This window comes from Seriola lalandi, unplaced genomic scaffold, assembly GCF_002814215.2.
Source record: "Seriola lalandi dorsalis isolate HSWRI2012SDOR001 ecotype SW California unplaced genomic scaffold, Sedor1 jcf7180002054967, whole genome shotgun sequence".
Classification (NCBI taxonomy): domain Eukaryota; kingdom Metazoa; phylum Chordata; class Actinopteri; order Carangiformes; family Carangidae; genus Seriola; species Seriola lalandi.
The window spans coordinates 236,764-252,719 of NW_019525518.1; the positions used below are offsets into that span (position 1 = coordinate 236,764).

The following is a 15,956-nucleotide window of genomic DNA, read 5'->3' on the forward strand; positions in this document are numbered from 1 at the left end:
GTGTGTGTGTGTGTCTGTCTGTGTGTCTGTGTGTGTGTGTGTGTGTGTGTGTGTGTCTGTCTGTGTGTGTGTGTGTATCTGTATGTGTGTGTGCGTGCGTGCACACATGGTTCTGATAGTTCTGGTTCTGTTAGTTCTGGTTCTGATAGTTCTGGTTCTGATAGTTCTGGTTCTGTTAGTTTTGGTTCTGGTTAACGTTTTGCTTCTGTCTCCAGGTGATCAGATTGCAGGGATGTTGGCGGTTGCCGTGGCGTCCAGCAGAACCCTTGAGGTGTTGGACCTGGAGGGAACTGGACTGACCAACCAATCAGCACAGGTCGACCAATCACAGAGCTCGCTGCTATTCTTCTTCTTCTGTCTCACCTGTTTCTTCTTCTGCTGCTGTTTGTCGGTCACATCTCACTCAGGGTTCAGCTGTTCCTGTGTCTGTCCAGCAGGGGGAGACACTGACCTGAACATCCATTCACTGGTTGATCCTCCACATCTAAACTAAACCTGGACCTGGAACCAGATCTCTTGGTTCTGATTCTGAGTTGAAGATCACACTAATCTTACAACAGCAACAATTAGATGTGACTGAATTTAATTAAATTTAATCTTTAACATGGTTTTGCTGAAGTGTGATATTCTAAACTCAAAGTTCACTTACTAAACTCTTGTGTGGAGCTTTCGACTGTGGTTTTAAATGAATGGATCTTGAGTTCAGAGTGTTTTATCACTGACATGTAAATAATAATTAATGTGTAGGGACAAACATTTTAGATTTAGATCAAATATTAACGAACGAGTCGTCAAACAGGTGACATGTCTTCACCTGTGTAGATGTGACGTCAGTCGACCAATCAGCCGTCAGGTTCAGGTTCAGAGAAGAAAGAGAGTAAAGTTTCAGATGAAATGTTTCTGGTCTTCAGGCTGAGGTCTGAGTGGACGAGAGCTGAAAGACAAACACGTCGTGTCCTCACACAGATAGAGAATCACACAGTCGTCTCTTCAGTCTTTGATGTGTTTGCCTGAGGCAGAGCTGCAGACCTTCACCCCTCTTCCTCCTCCTCCTCTTCCTCCTCCTCCTCCTCGTCCTCCCGCTCTTTGATCAGAGCTGTCAGACCTCTTTAGAGGAGCGAAGCCTTCACTCTGATTCTGTGTTAGTGTCGTATTGGCGAGCAGTGGAGGGCGTGTCTCACACACGCTCAACATTTCTCACGACCTCTGAAGCTTCATGGAGATTTTCAGCCTCTTTTAGCTCCGACTTTTGGTTTATGACACATTTCTTCTCTGGTTCTGTTTGAGGACAAGTGAGTTCACAGCTTTAAAGTCAAGTGGACTGAAAATCAATTAATACAGATTTAATACATTTTAATATATTTAATCAAAAATAATTAAGCATCAAAACCACAACGAAAGAAAGAAACTCCATCAGAAGTTAAAGTCCCCGTTTAAAAGATCAAGTATTAACAGTAAAACAGTCACATGTCTGGAGATAAGTCATGTTAAATTATTGAGCCATTCACATGAAAAACCTTGTATCTCCATTTTATGTATTTTCTTTATTTCCGATCTGTGATCACATGATTCGCCTCTCTGTTCGATTAAATCCTCAAACACTCGAGAACTCGAGAACGTCTGAAAGTCTTTGCTGCTGCTTTTCAGAATAAAAGTTGACATTCTGGAGGTACAAGATTTTTACCTGACGACAGTTTTATTTATCTCCTGTTGAATGTTAATCATGAATATGGAAAAGAAACTTGTAACTCTGGTCGGATAAATGTAGTGGATCGAAAACTTCAAGATTTCCCTCTGAAGTGAAGGAAAAGTAGAAAATCTCAAACTGGAGCTGCTCCAGTACAGAACCAGTACAGAACCAGTACGGAACCAGTACAGAACCAGTAACTCTAAACTGGACTTAAGAACAGAACTGGAGGACCAGGTCTCAGGTAGAGCTTGTCTATGGTCCAAGGGGAACGTCGGCTCCTCTCAGGGTTAAAATGGTAGTTTTTCAGTGGAAGTTCTGTATGGTTCTGTATGGTTCTGTATGGTTCTGTATATAACAGTATATCCTCAACAAATTAACTTTTAACAGATTTAAACCACATGCACCATTAATATGAATAAAAACAAACATTTTCACGCAGCTTCAGGTACTAACTTTTATAATTTATCTTCCAAAACAAAATATAAAAAGTTTTATACTTTTCTTCATGAGTTGAAGCTCTGAGCCTTAAATCCTGGTGATCAGACGACAAACTGAGCGTTTTGTTCCGGTCGTTTCACGGAAGCAATCGATCTTTTGTCTGACAGCTGAGCGGCAGCAGAACAGACGGGATGTGGATAATGGATAATATGCTGATAGTAACTTTCCTGTGAAAGCCTTTCAGCCCAGATCTGATTACAGTGAATCGATCAGTGAAGTCTGGCAGCGCAGGGAGAGACCTGAACCAGACCTGGACTCGTTCTGCAGAAACAGCGGTTCGTGGTGAAACAGCTCCGGCAACTTTCTGTCAACATTTATAAATTTAAAAAACCTGTTCTGATTTGCTTCAATAGGCAACTGAAGAAGCTTTAAGCTTTTATAAAGGAATAGAAACCTACTAACACCTGTAAAGATCCCTGATTAACATGTTACATCTCGTTTAGTCCTCAGTGGTGGTTTGATGGGGGGTCGTGTGTCGGAGTATTTCTTGGTTGGCTTTCTGAACAGCTGATTAAGCTGATCTTTGGCTGTAGCTTCATATTTACTATAGGAGACATGAGGGTGGTGTCAGCGCACACTCAGGTGACACTGACCTGTTCAGGTACGACTCGTAAAACAGGAATTATTTGGGAACATTTTGTAAAGTGTCATCAGTGTAGAGAATCACTCTCACTGTACACTGACGATACTCTGATCTACACCTGTCTTTCACCAGGTGACCACAGTCCCACTGACCCACTTTTCAGTTCACTGAAACCAGCATGTTTGTGTTCAGGTGTTCTTGGACATGGTGGAGAACTACCCGACCAGTCTGCGGGTTCTGGTTCTTGCGGAGAACGACATCAGTCCGGAGCTGCAGCAGCAGATCTGTGACCTGCTGTCTGAGGGGGAGGACGACAACGACAGAGAGGCCCCGCCCCACCAGCCAGGCCCCGCCTCCAGCGGTGCCCTGCTGCCAATCAGAGACAAGTACCAACCAATCAGAGACAAGTACCAACCAATCAGAGACAAGTACCAGCCCCCTACCTGGCTACCCCACAGCAGTAAGGGCTGAACACTCCCCTGTCCCCCGTCCCCTTTCCACACTGCCCCCCCAACAGACTGCCCCCCCTACAGACTGCCCCCCCTACAGACTGCCTCCCCTACAGACTGCCCCCGTTACAGACTGCCTCCCCAAATAGACTGTTCTTTCTTCCTGTCCCGGTTTACCCTCCGTACTGTTCCCCCAAACACAGCAAGACAGGTGTAGACTGCACAAAACCAGTACAGAACCAGTACAGGTCCAGAAATCTATCATCCAGGCCTGGTTCTGTCCCAGTTCAGACCAATGTATTCCTTGTTCAATCCCAATTGACCCAGTATTAGACTGGTTTGTCCAGGTTTATCCCAGTATTAACCCTAGCTCTATACCAGTTGAACCCAGTCTTAGCCTGGTTTTGTCCCAGTTAAGCCCAGTATTGGACTGGTTCTGTCCAAGTTGACACCAGTATTGAATTGGTTCTGTCCCACTTGAGTCCAGTATTAGCCTGGTTTGTCCCAGTTAAGCCCAGTATTGGACTGGTTCTGTCCAAGTTGACACCAGTATTGAATTGGTTCTGTCCCACTTGAGTCCAGTATTAGACTGGTTCTGTCCCAGTTAAGCCCAGTATTGGACTGGTTCTGTCCAAGTTGACACCAGTATTGAATTGGTTCTGTCCCACTTGAGTCCAGTATTAGACTGGTTCTGTCCCAGTTAAGCCCAGTATTGGACTGGTTCTGTCCATGTTGATCCCAGTATTGGACTGGTTCTGTCCCAGTTAAGCCCAGTACTGGACTGTTTCTGTCCTAGTTGAGACCAGTATTAGCCTGGTTTGTCCCAGTTAAGCCCAGTACTGGACTGTTTCTGTCCTAGTTGATCCCAGTATTGGACTGGTTCTGTCCCCATTGAGATCGGTATTGGACTGGTTCTGTCCCAGTTAAGCCCAGTATTGGACTGGTTCTGTCCATGTTGATCCTAGTATTGGACTGGTTCTGTCCCCATTGAGACCGGTATTAGCCTGGTTTGTCCCAGTTAAGCCCAGTATTATCCTGGTTCTGTGGTGTTAGGTGTCCCCAGTGACAGTAGGAGGTTTGTGTTCTGTATAGTAACCGACTACGTGTAGATCTGGTCAAACTGTTTCTATCTAATCCCAGTTAACAGAATATTCTGTGTTTCTAATAATGAATATTTATAGGAATATTCGTTAATACTCCCTTTTAAGATCTTCTCTTCTTCTGTGGTTCCTCTGTGATTCCACTCAGCTGTAAGGTCGAAGGCTCTGGTCCTGGTTCAGAAGCTGAGTGAGGATTCACAGAGGAAACACTGAAGCTTCTGGTTTTACATGTTTAACCAATGTACCAAACATCATGTACATATCTAAACATTTTCAAAATCAGTTTTTAGATTGATTTAAGGAATAGTTCAACATGTAGAGAACTGAGATCCCTCTGACTGGATGAAGCTACAGGCAGCAGCTGGTTAGCTTAGCTTGGTATGAAGACTGGAGATAGGGGGAGAATATATAGTCTGGTTTTGGATTAACATGTTATATTTTACTTGTTTAATCTGTGCAAACCCTGAGGTGTAAAACATGTCGTGGCTGTCTTTATGCTAAGCTAAGCTAACCATGAGAGTGGTATTAGTGGACATTCAAATGACATGGACTATAGAAAGTGTTCTAAATCAGTTCAGGTGCAAATTGTACGACAGGAATTATTTGGGAACATTTTGCGTATCATCAGCATAGAGTATGACTCTCACTGTACGCTGATGATGCTCTGATCTGGTCTTTCACCAGGTGACCACAGTCCCACCATGTAAAACCACATGTTGTGGTGTTATGGGGGGTTGTGTGCCGGACTATTTCTTGGCTGTGAGTGGAGACTACTTGAACTATTCCTTTAAACCTTGTTTAGTAGTTGACTAAACATTGAGTGTGGTGGATTATCTCACTGCAGATGGTTTGTTACAGAAACCAACTGAGACAAATGTCTCTGATGGAAAAAAATCTATTTAAAAACTGATCAATGACTTGGAAATGAATCGGCAGGATGTGATGTATAAAGGATTTGTAGTTTCTTGGTCTTGATAACATTCAGACTTGTTGGTCTGGTCCTTTTAATCTGGTGTGAAGCTCTAAATGTGTTGTTCTTTAACCCTACAGACTCCAGCCCCCAGATGGTCTTGCTGACATCAGGTCTAGGTGAGAGCTTATTGGCTGAGACTGAGATGTGACCCCTCCCACAAACACAACCACTTCCTGTTAAACAATTTTCACTTTATTCTTTTTATTTATTTTTTTCTTTTGGGGTTTGAATGTTCCTGTTTGTTTCTCTGCACTGCACTTCTCTGGGTTGTCAGATCACCTGATGGCTAGCAGCCAATCACATGCTCTGCATGGTTTGATGTAGCACCTGTACATAGACTAGAACAGAGTGAGTGACGGCACAAAACCTTAACACACCAAGTGACTTACAGACAGGTGTTTGATCAGCAGGTGGACAGTGTGTTTCAGTACCTCTCTCTGATGAGGCTCCATTCATAAAAGCTTTATAAAACATAATTAATGGATTCATTAGCAGTTAATCAATCATTTACTAATCATTTGTTTCTTTTAAGATGCACTTTTATTATCTGGCTTTTGACCTTTTTTTATTTTTATCTGATTCCTTGTGTTTAAACTTGTTTCTATTTTAATCTTATTTTATTTCCACATCTGTTATGCACATTTGTCTCCATGCTTGTGTGTGTGTACAGATACCGTATGTTGTGTGTTTGTGAAGCCTTTTAAAGAATGAAAATAGAGCTGAAATAGATCAGTTATAGCACATTAATGAGAACAGCTTCTGGGTTGCCAGGTTGTGGAAAATCCTTCTCTGCAGTGGACTGACCTTCTGCAGGACGCCTGGACCAAACTCTATTTACAAACAGAAAGTTTACATTTGTAACTGCTGACTTATTATGGTTTATTAACTTTTACAATATGTGTCACTGGCTGTTGATCTCAAAATAATATAATAAAATGTAGAGAGAAGAATCCAGTTAATATGACACATGAATGGTAAAGACCTATTTTGATTCATGCGTCCGGCAGCCCAGAAGTTGTTTTTATTAATGTCTTATAACTGAGCTATAAAGCATCAGTAAATGATTTAATACCCATTAATGAATCCATTAATTACAGCTTATGAAGCCTTTATAAACAGAGCTTCATCAGACAGTGGCGCCTGTGTTTCTGATGAATGTACCTTCAGCTCTGTTGGTTTGTTCTGCTGCTCTGATGTCACAATAATAAAACTGTTTACAGCTTCGTAATAAACAACGACTGATTCGTCTTTTACTTTCATTCAGTCCATGTGCCTGTGTAGCTTCGTCTAAAATTTAACTTCTAACTTATAGACAGGAATAAATATATAAACAAGATAAATAAATAAAAAATAAAACGAATGTTTTTAAAAGTATTACACTAAAACCAGCTCATTTGAGATGTTTAATACAGTTCAAAGTGAATTTAAGAGGATAAAAACAGAGTTGATAAAGAAATCCTTGTTATTTTGTTAATAAAGTTAGTTGAATTACAAATGTTTGTTTCCATTGGTTGTTATCGATCAGTTGGTCCAATGACAGAGGCGAAGGGTTGGGACTTAAAACCTTAAAACCTCAAGTTTTTGTGAAAAAAAGAGTTACATGTTATCACGGTTGCTAGGCGACAGGAGTCGCGCCTAGTGACGCAACGGTAAGGGCGGGAACAACTGGTGACGCACAGCGAAAATCCCCCGTAGACGACACGACTCATTTTAGTTCAGCTTTCGTGGTCTATGACGGCTAGCTACGCAGCTCCGTGGCGGGAAGGCGCCAGGTGTAAAAGACCATTTCCGGGTCACGCTAAAGATTAAGATTTCAGACAGTTTAATAGAATTACCCTGACAAAACTTAATCTAATATCAGAGTGTGTGTTTTAGTACATGACGGAAAGCAGGGTTGCTAACGCGACGTTAGCCGACGTTAGCTCCACGAGCCACCAGGTGAAGGAGGAGGATGGAGCAGGTGATGCTAGTCCGAATGAACTGTGTGACTTCAGGTGATACAATAAACAACAGCTCCAAAGATTAAACAAGAACTGTCCACAACAAACAGACTGGAAGAAGCAGAAGCTGCTACTGAAACTCACAGCAGCAGAGCAACATGGAGGCTAAACTCTTCATCTTCCACATGTGGAGCTCAACATCAGGACAGCACGACCCACAGGTAAAACCACAGGTATTTATAGCTCTGGTTGTGCTTTAGAATATTTTTCTGAATGTTTGTTTCTATTCTTTTTCAGTCTTTTGACTTTATTTGACAGTAGAGACAGGAAACGTGATGACTCCTATGTTGTTACCATGGTAACATTGTTCTTAGACCTGAGTTAGTCTGGCGATAAGGCGTTTTATGTTTTCATCTTAAAATGAGTTGGTCTTTGTTTTTATGAAATAATCTGACCAACATCAGACTGGACCCACACTACAGACTAACTCCGGCCTAAAACCAATGTTACCACGGCAACAACAAATGACACCTGTGCTGACCAGTAGCACCCAACGAAAAAAAACGGGCTCATAATTTGTGGTTTGCTGACATTGTTGTGGAGAGAACAGCCATTTTATTTATTTTCCAAATCACACTTTTCTTTTCACTCTTTATCTGTTGAATTCTTCCCAGAAACAAAGTGCGTTCTGCTGAGAGTAAATTAAGTTCCTCTTGATTTACCCAGAATTCATTGTGCCATAGTCCGGTTTAAGATAGTCAAGAACCAAACAGTTTTGTGCAACAGATTAATTTAGACTCAGTCTCTCTGAAGTCTGATTATTTGTTATATCTAATATATTATATGTATGTCTTTCTGAAAGCAGACCCAGGTTCTCAGGACGTTGTGATTACATGTTATGAATCATAGACCATGAGGCCGTGGGGACGCAGCGCCGTGGTGTTTCTGAACATGAAAACTGAACATTTTCCATCGCTGATCTCAGACCTGCTCACTGTGTTACCTCTCAGTCCGTCCTGTCTGCTGTGGGGATGAGAAACACCAGCTGACAGGCTTCAGAGCTCATCATTCACAACTTTATTGCACACACTTTGTTATAAAAACGTCCGACTCTCACACACCGCTGATAAATTACACCAATAAATTAGGTTTTTAAAGCCGTGGAGACGCAGCGCTTCCGTTTTATCACCACAGAACAAAACACTGACGCTCACAGCGAAACACTGTCAATTCACTTCCATATAAAACTCTTTGTAAAATATACAAACACATGTTGGCTCAGAGCAGAGCTGTCAGACTGAAGTCCGCTGGGGTTTAAACGCTTGAACCTGTCGCTCTGCTCTGCACGTTCAGGAACTGCAAGATGTCACTCATCTTTTTTAACCCTTATTGTTCTGTAATCCCACAGACCTCACTGCTGTCTGTAAAATAATCCAACTGTGTTTTCCAAGCTGAGAAAGGCCATACTTATCCCGTTATCTCAAGATATTCCTAGTTAACGATATCAGGTGAAAAAGATTTAAGATGATATCTCATTAACTTGGGATAACAAAGTAATTTTCTCCTGTTATCTGAGGATAACGAGCTTTGATATCTTGAGATAACGAGTATGCCCTTCCTTACATGTAGAAAAGTATTAATGTGATGACAGTTCACTTTGACACAGTGTTAAACACTGATATTACACCAAACAAGGGAATATGGGATGTTTGATATGTGATACGGGTTATACATGACTGAATATATACTTGTTTATATTTACGTCGTTCACAGACAAAGAAATATACAGTATGTTACCTCACACAGTGATAACATTCATATCTTGGGTCAGTGGAGCTGTGAAGTGTGAGCAGACTCTCCTGGTTCCTGCAGCCAAAAACTACGACTCCCAAGATGTATTTGGGCCAAAAACATCCAATCGCAGAGCTGAAAGCTCTGTCAGGTGAGCAGGTGGAAGCTAAAGACGAACAACTGAATCTGCAGCTTAAAGCAGTTTTATATTTGCTCTGATTGACCTGTTCTCCATGGCAACAGCAGCTGAGGCTCATGGGTATTGTAGTTGAAAGTGGCAGTGGGAACATGAACGTACAGGTGGTCCAGGAGAGTCCTGAGTGACCTCACACTCCTCAGTCCTGTTCGACCTCAGGACTGTTTGAGTATAAAGGTTATGATGTCATGCTTCATTTGCATATTACCAGCAGGTGCATGCTGGGAGAATCAGACCAGCTCCTAGACCAGATCCCAGTTCAGACCTGAACCTGAGGCAGGTGAAGCTGTCAGGTCGACATCAGTTATAGTTTCAGTGTCATGACGACAGCTCTGACCTCTGACCTCTGACCCTGTGCTCACACGGGGGGGTCGAACCAGCTGGGCGAGAGAGCATGTCTCTCTCTCTCTCTCTCTCTCTCTCTCTCTCTCTCTCTGTTCATTCCTGTGCTCGTACGCCCACTCGCTCTATATGACCTCTGTGTTGAGTTTCTTCTTCTCTGGTTCTGCAGCGTTTAGGAAGCTGATCTGACAGTCCTGCTCGTCTGGCTGCGCTCGCTGCCTGCTCTTCTGTCCTCGCCGCGATGATGACGGCGATGATGATGATGTCAGTGGCCAGCAGGGGGCGTGGCCACACTTCCTGCAGTGACCCTGCAGGACAAAGGCGACGGTCAGCACCACCACGGTCAGCGTCAGTCCTGCCAGAACCAGCAGGACGATGAGCTGGACCTCCGTCAGGCCGGAGGCACCGCGCTCACTAACCGTCACCTTAAACAGCCGGTTGTCATGACGACTACTGTTACTGCTAGTCCTCTGGTTCTTGCCCGCGGTGGTCGTGTGGTGTCTGACCCTGCCTCCTCCTCCCCCCTCCCACCTATGCGTCGTCCAGCCGGGTTCGCGGACGTCTTGGTTCCTCAGCAGTGTCTCGCAGGTGACTCCGGTGTAGCCGGGCCGGCAGACGCAGTGGAAGCCTCCGGCGCGGTCGAGGCAGCGGCCGGCATTTAGGCAGGGCCGGCTGGCGCAGTCGTCCAAATTAACGGTGCAGAAGCGTCCGGTGAAGCCGGCCGGGCAGAGGCACGAGAAGCGGTTGACGCCGTCCAGGCAGGTGGCACCGTTACCGCACGGCTTCATCAAACAGTCGTTGATATCGGTCTCACAGCGCGGCCCCGTGAAGCCCGCCAGACAACGACACGTCAGCTCCTCTGCAAAACCATCAGCATCTTCACACAGACCGCCATTTTTACACGGAGACCTGGAGACAACAGAGAAAACACATGAAGAAGAGGAGGAGGATCATGTGATGAGGCCTGATGGCAGCAGCTGAGGATGATGGGAGTGTTTGTAGTTCTGGTCTAATGATGGCGAAGAGGAAACGGGTCAGCAGAGGTTCTACGGTTCATCCTCAGGGGAATATGAACGTCTGAACCACATGACATCACAATCCATCAGATGTGACGTCGAGCCACGCCCCCCAACATGGCTGAAATCATGACATCATGAGCACTGACCTCCTCTGGTGACAGGGTCCGGTCTTCAGCTGACAGTCTCGGCCGTGGAAACCCTCGGGACACAGACAGGTGTATTCACCGCTGTCCTCCATCACACAGGTCGCTCCGTTGTGACACGGCTGCTGCTCCGAGCAAACGAACAGGTCTGAAGCATCACGCACAGGAATCAATCAATCAATCAATCAATCAATCAATATATATATATATATATAGGAAAAAAGTAAAAACTTTGGAGGTGAGATTTAAAAACCGTCTCTGACCTTTGTCACAGAAGCGACCCCCCCAGCCCGGCTCGCAGCTGCACTGCCACGGCTGCTGACAGGAGCCGTTGACGCAGCCGGGCATCGGCACGCAGCGGTCGCAGCGCTCTCCGTCCCAACCGGGGTCACACCTGGAACACAAAGAGTTCACCTGCTTTTACTGAGGTTACCTGCTGGCTCATTTACCGGTGATGACATCATCTCACAGTCTAAATCATAGAGGTTTCTGGTCCAGTTCTCTATCTGCTGAGGAGAGGAGCTTCACACTGGAGCTTCCTTTACGAAAGGAAAGGAGATGATGCCATCCCACAATCCCTAGCGGCAGCAACATTTAAAGCGTAAGAGTAATGCCACCTGAAAGATGCTGTGTGCATCTGGGACGCTGATCAACAGGTGACTCACCTGCAGACTCCGGACTCGTCACAGTGGCTGTTGGTGATGTTGCAGCTGCAGTCGCTTCCTGCAGGGATCAGAACGGGACAGATCAGAGACAGGAAGTTGACAAAATAAGAGCGTGTGATGTGGAGACTGAGGGAGCGGTGCTGCCTTTGACCCCCCACCCAACCCCACCCTCCCTGTGTGTCTTTAGTGTGTGTGTCTCAGCCGTCAGGACCTGTAAAGGTGTTTCAGGTCTCTGGTGGGACATTAGCAGCAGACGGTTTGACCTCTGACCTCTGGCAGTTGCCGAGCCACGTGGCGTTCAGTGTTTTAGCAGCTTGTCTGTTAGTCAGAGAGACAGCTGCTGACGGCCTGCTGCTTCAAGTGAAACGACTAGAATCATCTCCCCTCTCTCTCCCTCCTCAGTTACAGGGTTGAATGACCAGAACATTGTGATGTCACAGTGCAGTTGACCTTTGACCTTCTGAATATAGAGATTTGTGTTAAATTGTGTCATAAGGTAGTGAATGAATTCTTGAGTTATGGCAAAAAACGTGTTTTGTGAGATCACAGTGACCTTGACCTTTGACCTTTGATCACCAAATTCTAATCAGTTCATCGTCGAGTCCAAGTTAGTGTTTGTGCCAAATTTGAAAAAGTTTCATCACGACGTCACTGAGATATCACGACGGACAGACGGACACCCTGACAACATAAAACCTCCATCCCAGCAGCGTCCGTCTCTCGGTCCCTGAACGCTGAACTTTCCCAGCAGCTCTTGAACGTCACAGCTGATTTAAATTCCTCAGTGATGTTTAGAGAAATGAACTCAGCAGTGAAAACACTCACTGACTTTATTTTCTCCTGAGGATCAAACTCGGAGCGGGTCATCGGCGGGAATACTTGCTCCATGTTTAGACCACAGACCGTGACCTTTGACCTCGGAGCTAACAGCGGCTCTGAACGCAGGTGAGGTGGAGCTGAAGTGGATCGAGTGTCGGCTGGAATGAGGGAGGATTGTTTTCAAAGGGAGTCCTGACAGAGGGACAACAGGCTTGTCCTCCGCCCCGGCAGCTCCAGGACCTGGTGTGGCGCTCGCGGCCCCGTGCTGGAGCTGCCGGGGCGGAGGACACCGGCCGAGTCTCGCATGACTCCAACAACAGCTGGGAGGTGCTAAGTGTTATCTGAGAGGAGGCAGACAACAGAGAGCGCAGGGTTAATCTGACAGCTGGGAGAGCCCGGATTAACGGAGAACAATAAGCCGCCGAGCTCCTCTGAGCGCGCTCAGCAAAGATCCACGCCCATCCGTGCATGCAGCCATGACACGACCATGATTTACCGCCGAGTCACATCATCAGGACTGTTGATGCGTTCAGAGACACTTGAAGTGAACAAAAGAGTCGGTGTTATTTTTGTCCTGAAGGGCCCCGGGGCCCCGCCCCCTAAATAAGACTGTTAGACAGTCTCTGATGAGGAGGTGATGAAGATCAAACACTGTTAGTAATGAGGAGGGAGAGGGTGAGGAGGGAGAGGAGGAAGATGAGGGTGAGGAGGGAGAGGGTGATGAGGAAGAGGAGGGTGAGGTGGGAGAGGGAGATGAGGGAGAGGAGGGAGAGGAAGATGAGGGTGAGGAGGAAGAGAACTTCCCCTAACAGCTGTTCCACAGGTGACAGGTGCTGTGAACTGATTTAAACAGATTTTACTGTAGAAACAGAGTGAAGCTCTGTGTTTGGATGTTTCTTGCTGAAAAGCACCATGGGAGTCGTAGTTGACTTCTCTCCTTTTTTTTCAGTTTGTTCTGGTTAAATTCAACCTGCGGGACGTTGGAGCATCTGAAACGAGTGTGTGTGGAGCAGGTGTGTGTGTGATGCGATGAAGATGAGTGATGTGACAGCTCTTCATCCTCAGTCACGTTTCACTGCTGCAGCTTCACAGGGAGAGAAAAACGAGGAGAGAGGAACAGCTGTCTGATGACAAACTTCCTCAGCTTCGTTTTATTAAAGAGTGACGACCTCAGAGACGACGGTGACTGACAGGAGGAGAAGATGGAGGGAAAACTCCAGAGGGAGAAACTGAGCGTGGAGCGCTCAGAAAGATTCAGATCCATGGAGTTAGGTGATTTTATTAATGTATTTATTATATTTAATAAATGGCTATTTTAATGAACAGGATTGAATTTAGGAGGAAAAAGTAATGCTTTTAACACATAAATGTAAAAATAAATATTTATATTTTCAACATAATTTCAATGAATTTAATTCACATTGATGACCTCGGACTTTAACACTGAAACAGCAGAAACATGTTCTCCAGATGTATACAGATGTTAATCTACTCTAGAGTGACTAGACATCCCCGTTTTTAACTGAATTAAAAACACGTCTATTGCTGTTTTTAACCAACAGAGGGCTAGCTGCTCGCTATAGCAGCTTCAGAAATTAAGCTAAAACCATCAAAACAGAGTTATCCAATAAGATTTTTCTTTTTTTGCTGTGTCTAGGCAGAGAAAAGGTTAGCTGGCTCACTCATTGGTAAAGAATTCTTAACCAGCTTAACTTAACGAAAACAAACAAAAAAAATAGTTTTTATGTTGAAAAAAGTGAAGAAGAAGAAGTTGTCTGACGTTGTGCAATGGTCTATAATAATGTAATTGAGGAATAGACAGACAATCAGACATCATGACTGCTTCAAAGGTAGGGCGTTGTTGTTACCATAGTGGAAACACATGACACCGGGACTGTCCCTCTGTTTTATTTCATAAGTAAAAACGTTGGATATTTTAATGTTATACTGACCATCAAACTGAAAATGTCTTCAGAAATCTGGTCACCTGAATCTCAAACATGGTTTAACATGGCTGTCCACAAACTTTTGGCCATGTAGAGCAGCATCTATTTAGATCTCAAATTAAAATCAATTTTATACCGTTTAGTTTCTTTTTATCACAACGTTGATTTCCAGGTTATCCAGGACGTGTGGAACCTGTGCAGGTGATCAGTGAAACTGAAACTGAGACTGAAGAAACTCAGAGGCAGCAGGTGTGTGTGTGTGTGTGTGTGTGTGTGTGTGTGTGTGTGTGTGTGTGTGTGTGTGTGTGTGTGTGTGGGGTTTAGTGTTTCTGAGGATAATTTTAGCTCTTCCTGCTGCTTTAAACATGATGAATGCTCCACTGATTGAAGTCACCTCCCTCGCTGCTCTGCTGCTCCCTGATTGGCTGGGTCAGCAACAGCACCTGTTCCCCTCATTAGCTGTCCAATCAGAGCCACTTATGAAGTCGAGTAGTTGTGACAAAGGTTATTGTTGAGGCAGTCGATCAGTGGATTTTTCCGTGATTACAGACAGACACTGGAGCTGGTGTGAAGGCCGCTGCAGGAACTTGATCCTGCTGCACGTGTCGCAGTGTGACCTGCAGCACTGACACGTATGACCTCATATGACCTCATATGTGACCTCATGTATGACCTCAGAGAGGTCTGGAGTTCACGCTGCCCTCCACAGCTGGACGAGGAGTTTCTATAACGTTTCTATAATCCTTATAAAACCACATGAAGCTAAAAACAGCTGCTGAATCTGATGGAGGAAGTTCTGGTTCAGGATCTGATGGCGTGACTCCAGAGGGGTTCTGTTGGGTCAGTCTGAGTCAGAAGTCCCAGGTCCATGTTTATTCCCACTCAGTACCTGGTGGTGGTGACTGCAGTGGTTCTGGTGAATAGTTCTCCCGTTGTTTTGCTAGTTTAGAGACAGAGTTACGTCCAACCCCGTCCACCCTGGTTAAATTCATTGACTGGAAATGAAGATGGACTCTGTGACGTCACCCACAGGTTACTGAAGCTCAGAGTAGCTGCTCCACTGTCGCCATCTTGGCAGTGTCTGACTCCGCCCTTAACTCCCAGCTAATCCAAAAATGGTCAAAGAGGAGGGGCTGAGACTTCAGTGCAGGATGCTGCACGTTAGCATAGCTGGGTGTCCGGGTCAAAGGCTAGTCCAAGGCTGAACTGAAGTGAGACGGTTTGGTCTACACAGGATTTTTGTTCACCTGTCCACCTGTTGGTTCGTTGTCCAGGTAACAAAGGACGCATTCGAAGGAGCTTTTGAAATGTGACAGTCTAGTCGCGCCGCTGTGACGCAATCGATCTTCAAATGCAGCATCTGAGGGTTGAGGCCGTGAATTAGGACACTGCTATAAATAATGCTAATTAGTGCTAACTTATAAATAAAATAATACTAGTTTCACATCCTCATGTTCTGTGAGTCAGTTAACCAACAACAAGTCAGATTATCTGCCTTATGTTTACATGAAATATCCTCCAACACCACGAACAGAGAGGTGACAACATGAATAAAAAGATAAACGTTCCCATAGGTAAGAATAAGAGTCTGTAGACGTCGAAGGGTTTTAGTGGTTGAAGCTGATTATTTTAAAGCCTGGTCCGCTCTGCGTCTCTGGGGAGGGAGGGAGGGAGGGTGAGGAGGGGTGAGGTCACCTGAACTGGATGCCTCCTAAACTTTAACGATCAGAGAAGCTCTGAGCTCTGAGATCAGCAGCCTGCGGAGTAAGAAAAATATTTAGCTGCAATCACAGAGGCTCACC

The 15,956-nt window shown here is 45.0% G+C and overlaps 2 protein-coding genes across 3 annotated transcripts in view; one reads left to right on the top strand and one right to left on the bottom strand.

Annotated features, from left to right (window-relative positions):
- The window catches only part of lrrc73 (leucine rich repeat containing 73), a 13,420-nt gene extending 6,892 nt beyond the window's left edge, over window positions 1-6,528 (top strand). Inside the window, exons 5-7 of the mRNA XM_023395675.2 lie at window positions 216-316; window positions 2,964-3,231; window positions 5,371-6,528. Coding sequence (XP_023251443.1) covers window positions 216-316; window positions 2,964-3,231; window positions 5,371-5,441 — 440 coding nt within the window. The 3' untranslated portion in view covers window positions 5,442-6,528. The remainder of the gene's footprint in view (window positions 1-215; window positions 317-2,963; window positions 3,232-5,370) is intronic.
- Window positions 6,529-9,645: 3,117 nt separating this feature from the next.
- The window catches only part of dlk2 (delta-like 2 homolog (Drosophila)), an 18,033-nt gene continuing 11,722 nt past the window's right edge, over window positions 9,646-15,956 (bottom strand). For both annotated transcript variants that reach the window (XM_023395674.2, XM_023395673.2), the window contains exons 3-6: window positions 11,390-11,447; window positions 10,988-11,118; window positions 10,728-10,872; window positions 9,646-10,471 (exon numbers count right to left, since the gene is read on the bottom strand). In XM_023395674.2, the coding sequence (XP_023251442.1) occupies window positions 9,688-10,471; window positions 10,728-10,872; window positions 10,988-11,118; window positions 11,390-11,447 (1,118 nt within the window). In that variant the 3' untranslated portion in view covers window positions 9,646-9,687. The remainder of the gene's footprint in view (window positions 10,472-10,727; window positions 10,873-10,987; window positions 11,119-11,389; window positions 11,448-15,956) is intronic.